This window comes from Xiphophorus hellerii, chromosome 10 (assembly GCF_003331165.1).
Source record: "Xiphophorus hellerii strain 12219 chromosome 10, Xiphophorus_hellerii-4.1, whole genome shotgun sequence".
Lineage (NCBI taxonomy): Eukaryota > Metazoa > Chordata > Actinopteri > Cyprinodontiformes > Poeciliidae > Xiphophorus > Xiphophorus hellerii.
This window is the reverse complement of record NC_045681.1, coordinates 17,874,273-17,896,511: the sequence shown is the minus strand read 5'-3', so window position 1 is coordinate 17,896,511 and position 22,239 is coordinate 17,874,273. Positions and strand designations below refer to the sequence as shown.

At 41.6% G+C, this 22,239-nt stretch overlaps 1 protein-coding gene across 2 annotated transcripts in view; it reads right to left on the bottom strand.

Annotated features, from left to right (window-relative positions):
- ca10a (carbonic anhydrase Xa) overlaps positions 1-22,239 on the bottom strand; it is a 280,335-nt gene that overhangs the window by 41,145 nt on the left and 216,951 nt on the right. For both annotated transcript variants that reach the window (XM_032574688.1, XM_032574689.1), the window contains exon 4: positions 6,523-6,708. In XM_032574688.1, coding sequence (XP_032430579.1) covers positions 6,523-6,708 — 186 coding nt within the window. The remainder of the gene's footprint in view (positions 1-6,522; positions 6,709-22,239) is intronic.

Below are 22,239 nucleotides of genomic sequence, written 5' to 3'. Positions count from 1 at the left end.
TGAAAATAAAAGGTCAACTGATTATGATGGCATCGACATGATAATAATTAAGAAGGTGATTGTGGAAATTATTAAACCGCTAACATATATCTGTAATCTGTCATTTCAAACAGGAATATTTCCAAAAAAAATGAAAATTGCAAAAGTAATCCCACTATATAAATCGGGGAATAGACATGATTTCACAAATTATAGGCCTGTTTCATTACTTCCACAATTTTCAAAAATTGTGGAAAAAACATTTGTTGTCAGACTAGAAAGTTTTCTTAGTAAACATCATCTACTGACTGAAAGTCAGTATGGATTTAGGTCACAAAGATCCACAGCAATGGCAGTTATGCATTTAATGGAAGAGGTGACCAGTGCTTTAGATAAAAAGAAACATGCTGTTGGGGTATTTATTGATTTGAAAAAAGCATTTGACACAATTGATCATGATATACTACTCAGAAAACTTGAGTGTTATGGTCTAAGAGGAGTAGTGTTGCACTGGATGAAAAATTATCTCAGCAATAGGCAACAATTTGTGCAGTTGGGTAATTTCCAATCCTCATGCTTGGATATTGTTTGTGGTGTCCCTCAGGGCTCGGTGTTGGGGCCAAAATTGTTTATTTTGTATATAAATGACATATGTAAGGTATCTAAGAGATTTAACTTTGTATTATTTGCTGATGACTCAACCATCTTTGGCACGGGCGAAGATTTAAGAAAGATGTTGTTTGAAATGAATCGAGACTTATGTAAACTGAAGGAGTGGTTTAATATTAATAAATTGTCACTAAATTTAGATAAAACAAAGTTTATGTTGTTCGGTAAGTGTAAAGAGAAGAGTGATTTAATAATACAAATTGATAATATGATTGTGGAGAGAGTGACTGAAATTAGGTTTTTGGGAGTACTGATTCAAAACAAGATCTGTTGGAAACCTCATATAAGATATGTCCAATCTAAATTGGTAAGAAGTATTGCAGTCCTTGCTAATGCTAGAAAATATTTAAACTCCTCTGCCCTATACATTCTGTACTGCTCACTTATTTTACCTTACCTAAGTTACTGTGTGGAAATTTGGGGCAACACTTACAGAACGTTACTACAACCATTATGTACATTACAAAAAAGAGCCATTCGTTTAGTTCATAAGGTTGATTTTTATTGTCATACCCACAATCTATTTATAGATTCTTATTTATTGAAATTCACTGATTTAGTAGAGTCTCAAACTGCACAGATTATGTTTAAAGTCAGAAATAAATATTGCCAGAAAAGATTCAACAATTATTTTCCGATAGAGTGGGGGGATATGACTATAGAGAAAACCTTAACTTCAGAACCTTGAAGGCTCGTACAACAATGAAAACATTGTGCATTTCGGGGGTTGGTGTGAGGATCTGGAATAAACTCTCTAAAGAGCTGAAGCAAAGTCCAAGTATGAGACATTTTAAGAAAGGTCTCAAGGCAGCTATTATTCAAAGTTATAAGGAAGAACAAGGGGGATAACCCTGGTTGGGAACCAAAACTTTAGGTAGGATGTCATCAAGTAGGTGGCATGTCGGCGCAGGTGTGGGCAAATATATAAAGGTATGAAAATAACAGTGTATTTTGTCTATAAGCAGATGGGTGTGTATATGGGTGTATGTACGTATATATGTTTGTATATGTAAATATATATATATGCATGTGTACAGATGTGTATGTGTGTGCATGCACTATTTTCATCTAGCTGAGGAAATCTTATACTTATTATTTCCTTTGTCAGAAAGGATATTGGACATTGAAAATACTGTGATAAATTACAGCTGGAAAAGGGGTATGACCACATAAGTTATACTTCAGCATACTCCTTTTCAGACTCATAATCACCGATGTGATGTGTTTTTTTTATTGTTTTTGTTTTTGTTGTTTTTTTTTGTTTGTTTCTTTTTTAAAAGAAATATATTCTGTACTCTCCTCCATGGGCTGCCACCTTATCGTGGTGGAGGGGTTTGAGTGTCCCAATGATCCTAGGAGCTATGCTGTCTGGGGCTTCATGCCCCTGGTAGGGTCACCCAAGGCAGACAGGTCCTAGGTGAGGGACCAGACAAAGAGCAGCCTGAAGACCCCAATGATGAAGGAAAACTTTGGACTTGGTGTTCCCTCGCCTGGACGCGGGTCACCGGGGCCCCACTCTGGAGCCAGGCCTGGAGGGGGGGCACGATGGCGAGCGTCTGGTGGCCGGGCTTTTACCCATGGAGCCCGGCCGGGCTCAGCCCGAAGAGGAAACATGGGCCCCCCCTCCCATGGGCCCACCACCCGTGGGAGGGGCCAAAGGGGTCGGGTGCAGTGTGGGATGGGTGGCAGCAGAGGGAGGGGACCCTGGCGGTCCAATCCTCGGTTGCAGAAACTGGCTCTTGGGACGTGGAATGTCACCTCTCTGGTGGGGAAGGAGCCGGAGCTAGTGTGTGAGGTCGAGAGGTTCCGGCTAGAAATAGTCGGTCTCACCTCGACGCACGGCTCTGGTTCTGGAACCAGTCTCCTTGAGAGGGGCTGGACATACTTCCACTCTGGAGTTGCCCAAGGTGAGAGGCGTCGGGCAGGAGTGGGCATACTTGTTGCTCCCCATCTCGGCGCCTGTACGTTGGGGTTTACCCCGGTGAACGAGAGGGTAGCATCCCTCCGCCTACGGGTGGGGGGACGGGTTCTGACTGTCGTTTGTGCTTACGGGCCGAACGACAGTTCAGATTACCCACCCTTTTTGGAGTCCTTAGAGGGGGTACTGGAGAGTGCTCCTCCTGGGGACTCCCTTGTTCTGCTGGGGGACTTCAACGCTCACGTGGGCAATGACAGTGAGACCTGGAAGGGCGTGGTTGGGAGGAACGGCCCGCCCGACCTGAACTCGAGCGGTGTTCTGTTGCTGGACTTCTGTGCTCGCCATGGATTGTCCATAACGAACACCATGTTCAAGCATAAGGGTGTCCATATGTGCACTTGGCACCAGGACACCCTAGGCCGCAGTTCGATGATCGACTTTGTCATCGTTTCATCGGATCTGCGGCCGTATGTCTTGGACACTCGGGTGAAGAGAGGTGCGGAGCTGTCCACTGACCACTACCTGGTGGTGAGTTGGCTCCGATGGTGGGGGCGAAAGCCGGTCAGACCTGGCAGGCCCAAACGTGTTGTGAGGGTCTGCTGGGATCGTCTGGCGGAATCCCCTGTGAGACGGAGCTTTAACTCCCATCTCCGGCAAAACTTCGAACACGTCCCGGGGGAGGTGGGGGACATGGAGTCTGAGTGGACCGTGTTCCGTGCCTCCATTGTCGAGGCGGCCGATCGGAGCTGTGGCCGCAAGGTTGTCGGTGCCTGTCGCGGCGGCAACCCTCGAACCCGCTGGTGGACACCTTCGGTGAGGGATGCCGTCAGGCTGAAGAAGGAGTCCTATCGGGCCTTTTTGGCCTGTGGGACTCCGGAAGCAGCTGATGGGTACCGGCGGGCGAAGCGGCATGCGGCTCGGGCGGTTGCTGAGGCAAAAACTCGGGCGTGGGAGGAGTTTGGAGAGGCCATGGAGAAAGACTTCCGTACGGCTTCGAGGCGATTCTGGTCCACCATCCGGCGTCTCAGGGGGGGGAAGCGGTGCAGCACCAACACTGTTTATAGTGGGGATGGTGTGCTGCTGACCTCTACTCGGGACGTTGTGGGCCGGTGGGCAGAGTACTTCGAAGACCTCCTCAATCCCACCAACATGCCTTCCACTGAGGAAGCGGAGCCTGGGGACTCTGGGTTGGGCTCTCCAATCTCTGGGGGCGAGGTCGCCGAGGTGGTTAAAAAGCTCCTCGGTGGCAGGGCCCCGGGGGTGGATGAGATCCGCCCGGAGTTCCTTAAGGCTCTGGATGTTGTAGGGTTGTGTTGGTTGACGCGACTCTGCAATGTCGCATGGACATCGGGGGCAGTTCCCCTGGATTGGCAGACTGGGGTGGTGGTCCCCCTGTTCAAAAAGGGGGACCGGAGGGTGTGCTCCAATTATAGAGGGGTCACACTCTTAAGCCTCCCTGGCAAGGTCTATTCAGGGGTCCTGGAGAGGAGGGTCCGTCGGATAGTCGAACCTCGGATTCAGGAAGAGCAGTGTGGTTTTCGTCCTGGTCGTGGAACACTGGACCAGCTCTACACCCTCGGCAGGGTCCTGGAGGGTGCATGGGAGTTCGCCCAACCAGTCTACATGTGTTTTGTGGACTTGGAGAAGGCGTTCGACCGTGTCCCTCGGGGAGCCCTGTGGGGGGTTCTCCGGGAGTATGGGGTACCGGGCCCTTTGATACGGGCTGTCAGGTCCCTGTATGACCGGTGTCAGAGTCTGGTCCGCATTGCCGGCAGTAAGTCGGGCTCGTTTCCGGTGAGAGTTGGACTCCGCCAGGGCTGCCCTTTGTCACCGATTCTGTTCATCACTTTCATGGACAGAATTTCTAGGCGCAGCCAAGGTGTTGAGGGGATCCGATTTGGTGGCCTTAGGATCTCATCTTTGCTTTTCGCAGATGATGTGGTCCTTTTGGCTTCATCAGATCGTGATCTGCAGCTCTCGCTGGAGCGGTTCGCAGCCGAGTGTGAAGCGGCCGGGATGGGGATCAGTGCCTCCAAATCCGAGGCCATGGTCTTGAGCCGGAAAAGGGTAGAGTGCCTTCTCCGGGTCAGGGGGGGTGTCCTGCCCCAAGTGGAGGAGTTTAAGTATCTCGGGATCTTGTTCACGAATGGGGGAAGAAGGGAGCGGGAGATCGACAGGCGGATTGGCGCAGCGTCTGCTGTCAAGCGGGCGCTGTACCGGTCCGTCGTGGTGAAGAGAGAGCTGAGCCAAAAAGCGAAGCTCTCGATTTACCGGTCGATCTACGTTCCCACCCTCATCTATGGTCATGAGCTTTGGGTAATGACCGAAAGAACGAGATCGCGGATACAAGCGGCCGAAATGGGTTTTCTCCGTAGGGTGGCTGGGCTCTCCCTTAGAGATAGGGTGAGAAGCTCAGTCATCCGGGAGGGACTCAGAGTAGAGCCGCTGCTCCTTCACATCGAGAGGAGCCAGTTGAGGTGGCTCGGGCATCTGGTCAGGATGCCTCCTGGACGCCTCCCTGGTGAGGTGTTCCGGGCACGTCCCACCGGGAGGAGGCCCCGGGGAAGACCCAGGACACGCTGGAGGGACTATGTCTCTCGGCTGGCCTGGGAATGCCTCGGGATTCCCCCGGAGGAGCTAGAAGAAGTGGCTGGGGAGAGGGAAGTCTGGGCCTCCCTTCTGAGGCTGCTGCCCCCGCGACCCGACCTCGGATAAGTGGAAGAAGATGGATGGATGGATGGATGGATATTCTGTACTTTGTGTCGTTTACACTGTCGGTGAAAGGTTTGTCTGAAATAAACTAAACTAAACTAAACTAAGAGAAGAATACATGAATTTGTCACTTATGGCAAGATATCCAGGTCATATAATTGCATCCACTTCACTTTAAATGGCAGACTGAAGGTTTAGGAAACCCAGCTGAAAACAGATAAAACATCGTCTTGATCTTTATAGGAAAATGTTTCTGTTTAAAAAAAAAAAGAGACTCAAAATTGTACGGTGATTATGTACTCCTTTCCACTGTCTGACTGCAGCTTTTATCTCAGTAGTGATGCCATTGACACACAATGGCTATTGGTCAATACCACTTACTTGACATAAAAAGAAAAAAATATCTACGAGCTGTTGGAAGTCATTTTGGGGTGTTTTTTTATGCTTCTATATGGTTCATTTCTTCTTCCAATTTTCTTTCCAGTCTTCCTTTTTCAGTTCTTTCCTTCTCACAGCTGGCTAGGGTTAATTGTAATTTTCTTAGGGTTATGGTTAGAATTAAAGTAGATGAGTTGATTCAGACGCATCCTTCAGCTCAGCTAGTGGCATCATTGTTCAACCAGAAACCATGTCATTTCTGCCAAAAATACATTAGTATATTTGCAGTTTTACAAATAGAGTAAGTAGGGGAGCCACCTTACATTTACCTTCATCTCTGTCTCCAGTATTCCAGCACAACAACTTGCATAATCAAAGTTCTTCCTTTTATCCATTGCTCAGCCCATTGTTACGATTTTTAGAGCATTTGCAGTGGTTATGCAGCTCTACAAGCATCATACTGCAATGTAGGGTGAATTTTGACATGTTTAAAAAAATAATTTCCCTTCTTTCTGCTTCTAACACAACTTTAAGAAGAAAATGTTCACCTAATGCCTAACTTATTTACTTGCTTAGTGACCATAATGTTGTGCCCTATATAGTACATTGTTCATTCTTGTGTGGTGGCTTTATGACCAACTTTTTATGAAATTTAAAGCTATCCACTGATGGATTGGAAAAGGGGACAACTATTCCTGCTAAACATTTCCTAGTGAGTCTCACTTGATTTTTCTGGAGTATTCTCGTCAATCACTACTGGCCACAGTTTCTTGTGTAACAGAACTCATTTGAAATTATTCATCGTTTCCCATGTCTGTTCAATACACAAGTCAATGACTGCTCAACATTTTTGAATCCACACACACCTCTCCAGAGAAGGCCTGTCCGTTCAGCAAGTGTTCAGAGCCCTGGCCGTCCTCGCTGCCGAAGTGAAGTCGTATCTCCTCCAGACGATGGCTGTACGTCATCGGGCCCCCGGAGATGTTAACCAGATGCTCCTTGTCCAGTCGCAGAGAGACGTGGCGGCCCGTGTTGTACATGGTCCCTCCCACCTGGGGTAAAACAAATTCAGGGACACGGATCACAAGGCTAGCACAACAACATTCTTTTATAATAATGCCCACAGTACCACGGTAAAAATAAAACGTCAAAATAAAAACGACGGGGTTAATATTTTCTGTGGCGCATTTTGGAGTTGTGCATCTTTCTTCTGGAAAAAGCAAAACCTAGACACAATTTAGCTTTCAAATGCAATTTGATTTGATCCAATTTGCAATGAAGCACATGACTGATGTTGTGCAATACAGAGAGGACATGATAGACCAGTATTACAATATCTCACCAGGCCCATAGAAGACTCTTTAAAGATCAACATAAATGAGCACAATTTCTTTATATTTAGACCCACTTGCCGTTTCTCTGTCTAATATCAAAACTAATTTAATTTTATTAATATTTCCTGCCTAAGCTTAATCTGAAGGCATTCAGAAAATGGAAATGTGTTGCCATTGAAAATAAATGATTGCATTTGTCTGACGTAATATTCTAATCATTTTATTATCTGTCAGCATAAAAAGAAATCTTCATAATTAAAAACAGAAATGAAGTCTTGAAAACATCGGCATGTGTAATCCATTCATACAACTCGTTTCACTTAGTGAATTAAGTTACTGAAATAAATAAACTTTTCAATAATGTTCCAATTTTTTTGAATATGTCCATATCGGTGGGTATTTTACACAGGTTTAAGTTTGCAAACTTATCAAACCAGTTAATTTTTGGGGGTCAAGCAGTTGTTTGTTACACCAGTTTTTTTTTTTTTAAGAAATATGGTGTGGTAATGTCTGCTTTTCACACCATTTGGTGGATTTTCTCCTATCTGAAACTCAAGAATGCAAAACTACTTTTATGTTCTGGTGAGGAATGACTACTTGGTATTTTCTCCTTTTAAAACCCAGCCTTACATGCCCCCCGTTGAGCTCTGGGTAGAAATGTATATTTCTGAGTGAAATGCTGCGCTTAAAATGAGAATAAACAGGTGGGCAGAACCAAGCAGCTTGAGCTGGTGGAGTTATGTTAACAAATGGATGGATGGCGGATTTGAATGTCACAAACTCGGCAGCGAAATTTTAAAGTGCACCCAAACTAAAAGCTCACTAAAATATTTTTGGAGATTAAATGCTGCTTCCTAAATGATGGTGGTCACATATGCAAAACATTTTCTTACTGAGAACTTCAGCAGAGAGGCAAATCCTACTCTGTTTGTTCATACACTGCAGAAACACAAAATCTTACCCAGTGCTTTTGGTCTAGTTTCTAGTGCAAATATCTTAGCAAACGCGAAATAAGCCAAAACTAACTTACAGGTAACTTTTAGCAAGATTTCCGGGTAAATAATTTCTTACTATTGATGACAAAGTACTGGTTCCATTGGCGGATTTAACTTATAAAAAAGATATTTTTCCCATGTTCTAAGTTGGGGTTTTTTTGCCAATAGAACTAGTACTATTTCATCAATATTAAGGTCTTATTTACCAAAAACAAGTCTCTATATCTTGCTAAAAAGTTACGTTTTAGTTAGTTGGTCTTATTTTAAGTGTAATAAAATATTTGCACTAGAAACTAGAAGAAAAATACTTTGTAAGGTTTTGTGTTTTTCCAGTGTAGAGATAATGCGTCGTCTATGTGACCGTTTTGTGAACTTTTCTTACTTGATTTCGCATCTTCAGAGTTATATAGGAGCAGTACCAAGCTTTGAGCTTGTGAACTGGTAAATTACATTTTTTTTTAAAAAAACAACAAAAAAAACCCCAATCCCAATCAATACCTCACAAGCGATATTCATCAGTACAGTATGTGTTTTTATTTATTCATAATCATCGGCAGGTTCAGGGTGGGGGAAGCATTGCTCTTCAAGCAGCAACTTTGGGTGGACTTCCAATGCCCTTATCTGCCTCCTTCCATCCCTTTGCTTTTCCTCCTCCTCTGTTCCTTCTCTCCTTGTGCCGCTGCCTTTCAAAAATGATCTCTCCTTCCCTTCTTTAAAGTCCTAGAAAAAGAAGTCTGCCCACACTTTGTAAATATTTTATGGATGCTGTGAAAAATCAATGGTCTGAAAGGATGAAGTGAGAGTAAGAGGGAGTGATGCAAAGAGAGATAAGTGCCGTGCGCAGGAGGAGAAAGGTGTGCCGAGTTTAGTTCCCGACGAGGGAGACGCAGCAGAGGTAGAGAAGACTGAGCCTTTTTATGTTCCCCGGTGAATTAAAAGGAGCGAGGTGAGACCTCTGAAAAGACCAAGAAAACCTAATCTCTCTCTCTCACAGCCTGCTTTCTCCTTCTCTCTCTCTTTTTGTTCTTTTCTTTGAGGCCATTATTCACCAGGCAGAAGAAGTGGTTAGTGTTTTTGTTTTCCAAATCCTCGGTGACGTAATGTCGAGCAGGCTAGAAATTGAAGAACTCCAGAAGAGAGAAGGGAAGGCATTAATATTCCACTATGAAACTCCAAATGCGTTACATAACATCTGATTGTTAAAGCTCTGATTTGCTGCCACAGTGATTCACCCACCGCTGACAAAAAAAAAAAAAAAAAAGCTAATTTGGAATGCATAATTATAGCAAGTTTTTTTTTTTGTAGGAATGATGAATAAAAACAACAACTCAATGTTTTGACGTCTTTCTGCAGCGGTTTGTGTTCAACATCATCCGTCTGGTTTTGTACAGCCAGTGAGGGACAGGTTTTACTGTGGGCATCCAACCAAGGAAATTCACCAGGCAAATAATTTGTGAACACAGTTCAGCATTTACCAGCTGTTAAACACGGATTAACTAGCAGCAAACTAGCTTCATTGTCCCTCTGTAGCCCTGTGATCTTCCACATCCAGCTGGATGATCCACCAGAGAACTGGGAGGTTCCAGGGTAGAGTAAGCGGTCTCTAGATCACTCGATGTAGTGATCTATTTTTTTTCGGAAGCTACTAGCATGTTTGGGATCTACTCTGTGGCCCACACTGTTCGGCTTGTTAGCCGTGCTTGTCGGTATGGGTCTGGATGTCCTACAGAGATCTAATTGTCCACCATGCTTGTTTGTTAAGAGTGTTTCAGGCCCTTGGTTATAGTGTTCTGCATACCACTTTGCCAATAAGCATCTCTTCTGCGACATATCTGCCAAACCGGAGAACGGCGTTAGTGACAAAACAATATTTCTCTCTGTGGAAAGGCCGTCGCTTGTCTTTAGTGTGTTAGCGACTTTCATCCACGGACACAGAGAGGTATGTGAAGACCTCAAGGTGAGCTAAGCTCACCAAACTTTGGCTAAATCGAAAGCAAAAAGTGGCAGAATGATGATTGTGTCAATTAAAACAACAACAAAAGCAAACCCAAAGTGATCAATGTGTCCAGTCAAATAGAGACGTAGCAAACCAAAAGTAATGGTCATTTTTACATATGAATTATTGGGATGTTCAGGTGTCTGTTAAATATTGTAATGAATTTAAATTCGATTTATATTAAAAAAAACTCTGATGAGCAAAAAGGGAAATTAAATGTTAGCATTTTTTAAACTTCACTCTACAGTTGCGATATATATTTAGATTTTTCTTCTGGATGGATGCAAACTGCATTTCATTGTTGTGACATGTGCAACGACGAGTTTTGTAGAAGGTGATGGAAGGCAAGTTCTCCTGCTGCGGACTGCATTGTATTATTTTATGTCATGAAGTCGCATAGAAGAGCTGAAAACTCAATCTTTTAGTCCATACTTTTCCAAACTTTACAATCTCTAGGCTGCCTGGAAAATCTACACTAATTAGAGAAAATAAGAACAGATTTTTGGCAATTTGGCTTTTATTAAAAAAAAAAACTGCTAAATATAGTAGCCAACAAACACATTTCTTAATGTGTATGTAATCCAGTCTCCATTATACCAAGTCTCGCTCTCTGACCTGAGGGATTTACCATCAGGCGCAGTAGAACCACGCAAGATAAACACCAAAGCAGCTCACTCTGAAATTCCCTGACATGAAAACAAACGAGGACTTAACCATCATATCTTGTTTTCAGTAATCTTCCAAACATACCACCAAACGATGGAGTAAAAGGTCCGCTTTACTGCAGCTTAATTATACGCCAACCCCCCCGACAATGACCATCAGTGGACTGGAGATAATTACGCTGTATACACATCAGCACTGAAACAATTAAGTTTTAAGACAGCAATGCAAAACGAGACACCGCTTACTCTTCTGTAATCCACGACTAACCATCACAGGAATGTTAAGCAGGAAAACATACATCAGAGATGTGATCTAGTGTCAATGGGGAAATTATTTTCCCAGCTTGCATGTTGTTTAGTAGGAGAGGTCCTGTTAGGCAGGACAGCTAACAAACGGGAAAGAGTATTCAACAATACAAAGGCATTGAGAGTAAATACATTTAGTGTACAACAGAGAAACTGACATGTGGAACGGCTACAAGAGTGCTTTTCGGGGGGGAAAGCTGCACTTTTTCCTAATTGGCCGCCCACACCTCTTGGGGATCAATAATCTCCTGGAAAGGTACGGCTACCTATAGCTGCCGAGCGCAGAGCGACGTTACGGGGGCGACTCTGCTGCTCCGGGGAGCACTTCCCTCCTGCAGCCTATTGTGTGCAACGCAATCTTGGATATGTAAATGATTATTTGGTGATTGAAGATGCAAACAAAACTCCGCTGGAGCACAAAAGCAATTTCGGAAGAGAGATTGAACTCATAAAAATCCCTTACAATTAAAGTGAAATTTAAAGCATCACTGTTGGGGCTAAAAGATCACATTTGACTATATTTAGCCAGCTGGTCGCAGCCATGCTTGGTGAATTAATGAATATGACTTGACTTAAACTTTGTTTAGCCACGTTTTTTTGGTTTTTTTTCCCCCACAAAGGCAATTATTAGGCACAGCAGATATGCTGGAACGGTCGCAAGCGAAGCAAAAGTACTACATCTCAATCAGCCTCGTTCTTATTTGGAGTCTCAGCACTCATGTTAGTAGTAACCTAATTATTTTGCAGCAGTTTTTGTTGTTAATGTTTTCACATTGTGTGCTGAATGTATTTGCGAAAATCACTGGCTTTTGTGCTCTATTCATCAAATACAAATCCAGCCTGTCAGACAAACACAGGTCCGTGTGGTGCTTGTACACCGGCGTCTGAATCACACGCTTGCATGACAATCGACAAAAACAACATTCCCAGCTCTCAAACTCATGTCCCGGCATTACACCGCTACACTGATTATACCGTTTTTATGCTAATGACTCGCAAACAACGTTAGGAAATGCTCCGCTGTGCTCTTTGCACTGTCTTTTGTTGAGAATATTGCAATAATCAGCACATTATTTAAATTCTAGCAATTGCACGCCTGAAACTGAGGCTCGTCTGTCTCTCAACGGCAAGCGAAGAGCTCCATTATCGTCCGAAAACTGTTACAGAAAGAGGCAGAGACAACTTTTTTAATTGCATGACAACAGAAAGACGGTGTAGTTTGTATTTAATAAATTCTATATACAATGTGTGTCTACCTTATTTATACTGCGAAGAACCAGGCATACATCATAGATGTAGGAAAGCTTGTGCCTGTGGTCTTCAGTGCTGCTGTATCTGGACTCAGCACCTTTTCTGGACTTATTTATCTTCTTGCATTTGCCTTATGAATTCCTTTAATAAATATCTGAATGTATGAATTATACAACATAATGATATGGTGATACCAGATTGCAACAGCAAGCAACCAAAAAGTTGCTAATTTATGGTTTTCTAAATGTCAATTGTTACTAAGACACATTAATAATAAAATACAAGTCTAACTTTTTTTGACACAAATTGCCTACTCCTCTTTGTTTTGCTTTAATGAGGACGCTTGTGTCAACACCTCTGTGTGCTTTAGCATTTGACCGGAACATTGTTTTGAACTCGTTTTCTGTTAACATCCAAGGTTTGTGTTTGCCAAGTTATTTTATTGTCATTGTTTCGTTTCGTGTGCTGATGCAGCGACAAATGAAACACAAACTGTACTTCCTCCATCTACAACAACGCAAGAGGAGACCAAGAAAGGCTACAGAAAAAGGTTTTAATTTTCATATTTATTTTTTTTTTTTAGGTTGGCAATGGCTTCATAAAATGTACCTAATATTGTTTGTTATGGAATGCCTCAAGAGGGAATACATCCTGCTTCACTTTTTCCACATTTTGCTAAGTTGTAGACTTATACTAAAACCATTTTTCTTTAAGCATGCTTTTAGACTTTGTAAATTTAGTGAGTCGCAATTTTAAGTTATAGCTACATAAGCACTTGCAGCCAAGATTTTAATATTTTGCATAAGGACTTTTGGCAGCAGGCGGCTGTCATCGAAAATCTAATTAATTTGTTAGAAGAAGGGAGGACATTTTTGGCATTAAGCAAATACAACATTCCAGTGACGAGAACCTCATAACATTTGTGAAGGATACACAGGGAAGTGTTGGGGGGGGGGGGGGGGGGGGGGTCCTATCCAAACCAACCCAATATGCAATATGTGAAAATGTGATTGCCTCCCATATTGAATCATGAATTTATTGTGATTAACCTCATCTTTTTGGTATAATTTCATGAATGGATGGTTGGCTGGCTGGCTGGCTGGAAGGATGGATGACCTGTCTTTAAAAAGCTGCAATTTCCTCTCATCTCTAAACTGGGCATCACATTTTTCGCTTTTAAAAAAAAAAAGGAGTCTCTCAAAGGTAGCTAAAAAATTGATATCACAGAACCACTTTCTCTCTCTCTCTCTCTCTCTCTCTGCCAAAGTCTATAACCACAATCTCCTCAGCAGACTGCATGCATTATACATAACTTCCTGTACAGTCTAGTCTAGCCTGTAATGACATTATCCTATCAGTCTCAATACAGTCTGCAGGAACGCAAACATAAAAGTCACCCACGTCTAAATCATGAAAAAGGGACTTCCTGCGAAGGCTTTATGAAACAGAAATATTACATATTCAGTGACGGAAATGCTCTGGAAACATGTGGCTTCAGAGGTCAGCTCATGTCCCAAACCTAACAGTTACATTTTTTCTTTCTCCGGCTGATAATTAAAACTTTACTGTATGCTGGCATTTTTTTCCCCATAGAACTCTTAGAACTAAATGAGAACACCGAGCGCGTTTCAAAGAACTTTGAACCACATGAGTTCACATTTAGATTGTGTTTTCAGCATTTCTCACCTCAGAAAGTTCATTTTTTTCTATTAAATAGTGGCTCATTGTGAGGCCCAGAACCCGGGTCCCAAAAGAACAAGTGCTGTTTTAGGGTTATAGGTTTTGTCTAGGACTATGGTGTGAATTGAGTTTATGGTTAGTCACATATTGGCAATGGTTAGTGTTGTGGTAAGTGTCAGGTTTAGGTCAATGAAAGAAAAGTTAATGGATGTCTATGCAAAGTCCTTGTGAAAATAGAAACACATAATGTATGTGAGCAGTAAAGATGCAATTCACCTATTACATACACACAAAGGCAATTTTGCACCAATTAGGCCTTTGGTTTGCCTTAAATCAGTGGTTCTTAACCTGGGTTCGATGGAACCCCAGGGGTTCGATGAGTCGGTCTCAGGGGTTTGGCGGAGCCTCTGCCGCGGAGGAAAAGACACACTTGTGTAAAGTCGTGATGACACGCCCCGCTTGGCCATCACTTGCTGCAGAGGACCATGCTCGGCCAATCAGTGCTGCGGAAAATTTAGTGCGCGCAGTATCAGCGGCTGTCGTAGTTGTACGTTGCATGGTTTCTTTCTTAATATTTTAATCCATACTAAATATGTTGAGCAAAAAAAGAAGAAAATGAACAGAGTTTGCTGTGAAGATGCAATTGCCAAGGTGAAGCCACGCCTCTCTGAACTGGTCTCCCAAAGACAAACAGCAGAAGTCACACTGATTTGCAGGTATGTCATTTGTGCAATACTTTATTCTGGCCCCAAAAAAGTATTTTGTGGATTCAAAATGACAAAAAACTAATTAAATTGAAAAAAAATTAAGAAAAATTTTTTAATACTGTGAAAAAAATCCACATTTATTTTTAATTAGTAAAATAGTAAAAAAATATTTTTGGGGGCTGAAATTCTTTTATGGGGCCGAAATATTTTTTGGGGGCCAGAATAAAATAACACTGTAACTTGCTGTGAGTTCATGGTTTTGTTCTTTGAGCAAAGGTGACGTTCATGCACGGCTCATTTTGTGCACCAGCAAAATAACATATACCTATGTCTTGAATTTGGAAAAAGCTTTTATTTTATTTATCACTAAAGAAGGGTTCGGGGAATGCGCATATGAAACTGATGGGTTCGGTACCTCAAAAAAGGTTAAGAACCACTGCCTTAAATATAACAACATTGCCTAAAGATTCTTGCCCTAGGCATCAGTACTAATGCGGATCATGCAAATTTATCTGTTGCGTGCCGTTTCTGAAGACTTTTACTGACTGTCTGGACTACTGTCAGTTCCGGTAGTAATTGTCTGATAACACTTCTGCTCCACTTAAATGCCTCTGGTCCCACATGTACTAACTTCTAAATCTTTATATACCAATCTCTGGCGACCAGTCAGTGCTTAGCCTGGTTTTATAGAGTGCTTTTCTCAGCTAGATGTTTTATCATTCCTTTTATTTCAAATAATTCATTTATTTTTTGCTTTCGTCGCCCCCATGTTTTATACCCTTGTACGAAAACAGGTTTGGCTTTCGTCTTGTTTGCTGTTTTACACAATCTGAGGGAATTTCTCTTCGCTGCCTTCCTTCTGACTTTGCCTCTTGCGCTCACAGAGTTCACTCCAGGGAGATTCGTGAGCAGAATCTCCAGCGCCAAATTGAAGGCGCTGGTGTTGCTCACAAGCAGAAGGAGTTTGAGCACAAGAAGCAGGATTCTAACAGGGCCAGAAGATATTTGTGGCAGAGGCTTTAAATCTGACTGCAGAAAGATATTTCCTAGAGGGAACCACTAATTTATTTTGAGTTCGAGAGCAGAGCGATGCAACATCCGAGTGTGAAAGTAAATAACTTGCTTTCCATTTGCATTGACATTCTAAAAAGATAATTTCGTCCCCAATACAGCTGCACGACAGTCAATCACAGCTGTGAAAAATAGAGCAATCAGCCAATAGTATGTGTTCAAAGCTGCAGTATCTAACTTTTATATATAAAAAGTAATTTTTTACATATTTGTTAAAACTGTCAATTTGTTAAAAGTGTATTATGAGAGACATAATTGGAAAAGAGATTGATCTCCGAGCTAGTCTTCTACAAGCACTCACTGCTCTCGACCAAAAACAACCAATCAGAGGCAGGAGGAAGGTCTTAATGCTGTCAATCAACTTCATGAACTCCTGGCGGAGAAACGACTTACCGTTACAGGAACACAGTCTATCCACCGTCATCAGTGGCAATGCTAACTAGTCTTAGCATTCTGTACAGACTTTGCTGTACCATAGCAAAGAAAGAGAGGGATGAGCAGCGTTACATGTAGGATGATTGACAACGCTAAGACCCTCCTCCTGGCTCTGACTCTTTGTTTTCACAGATTATCTGCCTCATATCATTTTTGTTATGAGACAGATCACTGGACGTGTGTCTTAGTTTGTTTCAACAAATATTAATTTTTTTTTTATAAAAACTTCATCCTGAAACTTTAAGGCAGAAACTGCACTGAAGTTAACAACTGTCTCGTTCCAAGCCTCCCAGCTGACACAACAGTTCAGACACCGACACCAGCCTGGATCACAGATCCGCAGATATGTTGCCACTGGTATGCAGTGTGAAGACATCACAGCAGCTGGAGCGCTGTCATCCGACGCGAGGCTTGCGAATTGTTTGTATGTTCCAGGGTTGATTAGCGCACATCACCGACCGCGTCTCCTGTGGCCGCCAGAAACACCACATCTCATTTTGCTCAAGCAGCCCGAGAGAACTCCCATTATGTTCCTGCTAAAACCGCTTGCCGGTTCCCTCCCTTAAACAGATAGTGATGATGACGATCAAAGCCCGCCACGACAGTAGAGGCAATAAGTTGGGTGAACATTAACAAGTCGGCAAAGATGAATCTCGACTTTGCCGAGCGGGCAGGTAGGTATAGCGATAGCCACCGTGCACTGGTAATGAAAAACACCGGGGACATCATCATTGTCTGAGCGTTGCAGATCAATAGGGCGAATTACACCTTGTTAGGAAATGAAGTCTCCCACTAACTGCTACACGTGTTCAGCTATTAGACCGCAGCGGTGCTGCAATTACATGGGACATTTTAAACATAAAAGCCACCAGAAGAAAATGCAAAAAAGATTTCTAAAGACAGGCATTAACTGCATGTGCACATCCGAGTTGACAAATATTAGACCTGATGCAAGCAAAATTGCTGGTCCTCTCATTAATGTACGCGCTTACCGAGAATGAGAATGGCACGGGGGATGTGAAAGGCAAAGTGAGGTTGCATAGAATGAAAAAAAAAAATTGTAACAAAAGAAACACAGCGAGGAATTAAACACAAGCGAGGTTGTGTGGGCTGCAGCTCAGCCAAGTCACAGACTCAAATGTCAGCAAAGCAGTTCCAGTAATGCTACATAATGAGAAAGATTCAGCTCAGATCTGTGGCATTAGTGGGAAGATTTTCAGAAGCTGTGCCATGCTCAGTCGGTGGGGAAGAAAAGCACAGCTGCAGCAGTTCAAATCAATTCTGTTAGAAGACAAGGAGCCCGATACTCCGTGATCCTGCTCAGTGCCGCTATATATTCACCAGCAATGTTTCAAGGATTGCTCCCCACGATTCTGTTCGGCGACCGAATACAGCAGGCAGTAGTTTGATCCCTTTCATTTGTAGGAAAACAAGCATAAAACTGGGATTAGTTTGCAGAAAATGAGGCAAAATGCAAAAAAAAAATAAAAAAAAAAATCTTGTGACTGGCTGAAGAGTGAAGTGTATACAAGTGCTACAGTTGATACTGTAAAAAGGAGAGCATCTATATTAGGTATATCTGTTAGACTGCAAAAATAAATATATATATAATAACTTCCCAGGAAAAGGCAACACCTGTTATGACAGGATTGACTTGACTGTTTCTCTAGCTCACTGGATCACATCTGTCTTTACTTGTGTGGAATCAAAAATAAATGTGAGCATTTAACCTGGTGGCTTTTACAAGAGACTGACAAAACTCCCAAAGGTCTCTGCCTGAGATCGGCAGTAGGGAAAGAAATGTTATATTTAATGGCATTTTTCCAGGGACTCTCTTTTTAAAACGATGTGACAATGTTTGTGAGGAAGAAAACCTGCAGGAACAAGAATCCAGTACGACACCGCGTGTTACAGTCATAAAAACAAAATCCACCCTCTTTCAAATCAACAGTTAACATGGAAATATATATATATGTTGGTAATGAGTTACTGACGTCGGACCACTTTTTTCAGTAATGAGTAATGTAACGCGTTGCTATTTCAAATCCAGTAGTCAGAATACAGTTACTTATCGAAATCACTTTGTGTAACTATTTTCTTTTGTAATTAAATTTTATTTCCTGTACGCGTCTCGGGGAGTGACCACTGTTTCTATGTGACAGTATCAGCAGCGACAGAAACGTCAACAATGGAGGGATGAGGAAGATGCGCATTTTGTTGCTGGAAAAACAGGAACTATTTTGAGTTTCAACAGCTTTGGGCTTGTGTTTTTCTAAAGTCGCTTGCAGATTTAATGAGTTGCGGGTTGCGGTTTTTGGGCTTGCAAATAAGCAACTGTATGTCAGAATTTGACTGACATCCAGTTAGTTTTAGTCAGGCTCTCCCTGTCCATTTCCTGGATGATCCGTTCTGCTGTGTCTTTGTTAATGTCAAGTTTTGCCTGTGCATTCGGGTTGCGCTCCAGAAAACTGCAAACATCGAGACTAATATGAACAGCACAATAAACGTGAAAACAGCCACAAATGAACGAGTCCGTAAAGTTGTGCAACTAAACGCCATTATAATAATTAATATTAAGATAAGTGTCACAAATCTGTGCAGCAGCCATCTGAGTTGTGGAGGAGGAGGAAGAGGAGAAGGAGATCTGTGCGCTCCGCTCTGACAGCAAAAGCAGGGCCGTAACTAAAAAAGTTACTTTTAATGTAACTTAGTTACTTTCCAAAACATAATCAGTAATCTAAGCTACTTTTTCAAGGAGTAATCAGTAGTCAGATTAAAGTTACTTTTTCAAAGTAACTATGCCATCATTTTACCATGTCATAAGTTAATTTATCTGCCAATGGAACTGCAATTTTTTCCATCAATATTAAGGAATTATTTACTTAAAGCAAATGAGCATTTCTTGCTGAAAAGTTTCTTTTAAGTTAGTTTTGTTTTATTCCAGGTGTACTAAGATATTTGCACTAGAAACTAGACCAAAAATACTTTGTAAGATGGTGTGTTTTTGCAGTGTGGTCCTGATCTCCAGTAACCATGGAATGTCAAATTGTGTGAACTTAGACAAACATTCTGAAGTGCTCCCTGAACATATTATTTTATGGCAAGACAGTTGTTGTTTTTATCAAATTCTAAATTACGCCACGAAATCAATGGATATTAAAAAGATTAATTTAATCCGATCTGCTTTGATCGGTTGTTCGCTTAGATTTTTTTTTACGGTAGAAGATTCTTGAAGAACAGCAAAGCGCGGCCTGTATCGACTCCTCTTGTGTACCGGTGTGCAATCAGAGCACATGTCCGTGCTCCTCTTATCTGAGATTCTTTGAACCGTCGTAATAGGCTGTTAAACTCAGTAGGTGGAGAGAGAAGCAATTAATTAGACCCGGTAAGGCATTAAGAAACCAATCAACCTTCTGTACCCCTGGGAGCTCATTTATAAAAATGTACTTAGATTTCATTTTTAACCTTGTAAAAGGCTTAATGCACACTAATGCACATCGGGTAGCGCTCATACCTGGTGCACGTTAAATAATAAGGTTATAATTCTATTTCTTTGCTACTTTTAGAGCTTGCAATTTTTACATCAGTTAAGTCTGAGCGTTTAACATCCGACATATGATTAACAGAACATGTGCAGTAAGCCATAAGTAAGCTCTGTAATTACGTAGCGATTTACACGATCACCGCTTTGCTCTTATTGGCAGTGTGAAAGTTGTGGGAGGCAAGGACAAGTGTAAAGATCAAACCTAGATTAAAAAAAAAACAACAAAAAAAAAGATTTGGGGTTGTAATGAATGATACATGTTCAAAAGATTAGATTTAGGCTTCCAGTGATTGTAACACAGGACTCAAAGTAGAACAAAAAGACTGAAAACAGAATTTTCTAACATTGGGAAGAAGAAATGAACAGATATTTACACCAATATTTCTACTTCCTTTAGAGCTTCAGTGTGTCCTCAATTGCCTTTCATGGATATATGTTGCTTATTTGTCTTCTGACTTGTTGCATATTCACTTGCTGATCATGTGGAACTAGACCTGCACGGTTGGCAATGGAAACGCCACATTCATTAGGAGGAGACCATCCGGGAAGCTGCTTGATTTCATTGGATGTTCTAAAGCCTGCACAAACAAACAAAAAAAAAACCCTCTCACCTTTGTTTCTATATGTAAGGTCAAATTTAATGGAGTGAGCTTCACGCTTATCTTTTGCGTTAACTGACAAAAGAAAAAAGAGAAGAGTTTTAATCTCACCTGCTAATGTTTTTCAGTCTGCAGAGAAATGCCGGCTATTTACTGGAATAACCTTCGTCGGCGCTGGCTGGTGATTGGCTGGTTGGTCAGAAATGCAACAAGCTAATCGTTTTCCCATCATTTACCCATTTGAAGGCACCATACTACGCACTTCAAGGGCGCACCAACAATAACGACGACAACTCTCTTTGGTGTTGTTACTGAGGAAAGATGACTCAGTATTAACTTAATTTTAGTGTCTGCAATGATGTTTGGAAGGATGTAAGGTGAAGCACAGAGACACTAAGCTGCTATTTAAAAGGAAACGGCATTTTCTACAACACACCGACACAAGTCAGAAAGACATGACAGAGGAAGAACGAGTGAAACTTTCAGCAAATAAAAAGAAAGCTAAACTGAGTACAGCAAACTTGTTCTAATTTATCAATGTGAGCATTTCTACTTGTCTGTCATGGAACATGTTGGTTCTGGAAATGTTTGCAACCTTTCAGAAAAGTCAGAATAAATTCTGATGTTAATTCTGCGTATTTATTTCTCCAAAATAAATATGCAGGGCACATAATACATTACATTACAAATACACCTTTTCTGAAATGTCAGATAATCACGTGCTAATCAATGAAATAAGATGCAAAATAGATTTTAAAGGTCAACCCTAAAATTATTTTTGTCAGACTTTTATATTAGAATAAGCCTTTTCGTTAGTCATTGCTTTCTCACACAGCAGCATTGCTCTTAATATAAATAAATAAGTAATCATGCCAGGAAAGCTAAAACACATAATATGGTCTCAGGAGTTTTTCCTATATCTTGTGTCATGATCTACTAGTGTTTGTGTTTTGGTTCTCTTTTGTTCAAAATTGGGTTAATTATTGCCATTTAGATGTTCATGTCTGAGTGTTTGTAACTATCTTGATGCTGTTTCCTTATGGGTTCATTCCTTTTGTTCAGTTTTAGTTTATTCTTTGTAGATTTGAATTTAGGTTCTCCCATTGGTTTATTGTCTATGTCTACATTAGCCTCTTAAATTAATTAGTCTCTTTCCCTCAGTCTGCTTGTGTGGTCTTCCTTCACAGCTGCACCAGGTCACTAAGCAACTTCCTGTTTCTTGTTCAGTAATCACACACCCCAGTACTTAAATCCTTATGTTTCTGTCATTTCCTGTTGGATTCATTCATTCCATGATCCATTATTATGGCTGACTTTCATTCAGTTTCTATTCTTGTTTGTTATGATCGTCCATGCTCCATGTCCCATTTAAAACCTGCAGGTTTTTATAAAATTTGAATGACTGTCTGCTCCTTCGCCCTGCAAAACTCAACATCATATATTGTATTTAAAGCAATATCAAAATTGGCTAAAATTGGCAACTTCACAAATGCAACAATTGGAAACTGGTCCAAATTTTTTTTTTGATTGGTTCATCTCTAAATAACTGAGTGATTCAAGCAGTCCTTTTCACTACTTTACCTGTGTCAATGATAACCAAATCAGTGGTTTTTTTTACAGTCAATTCATGTCAATCTTATCAATGTGCCCAAAAATATAACAAGAATGTAAATTGTCAGCACAAAAACTGAAGCTGAAAAATTTGCAAAACATTTGTGTCACTCCCAGGCCACCTACGTAACTCGACAGTCACTGTATTACTGAAACAACTCTAATTATAGTTGATTTATAGATTTTTAGAATACAACAGGGAGAAGGAAAGCTGAACCTCCACCCCCTGTACACATACAAAGAGCGTGGCTGCCAAAAAGACACGAAAACATACATAAATCCAAATAACAGATGCCTGCTTTTACTAGTTCTCTAAATCGTTAGCTGTAGGGTGAAGGACTGCTTGTGAATACTGATGCAGTATTCGGTTTGGTTCTTTTAATAGGAAA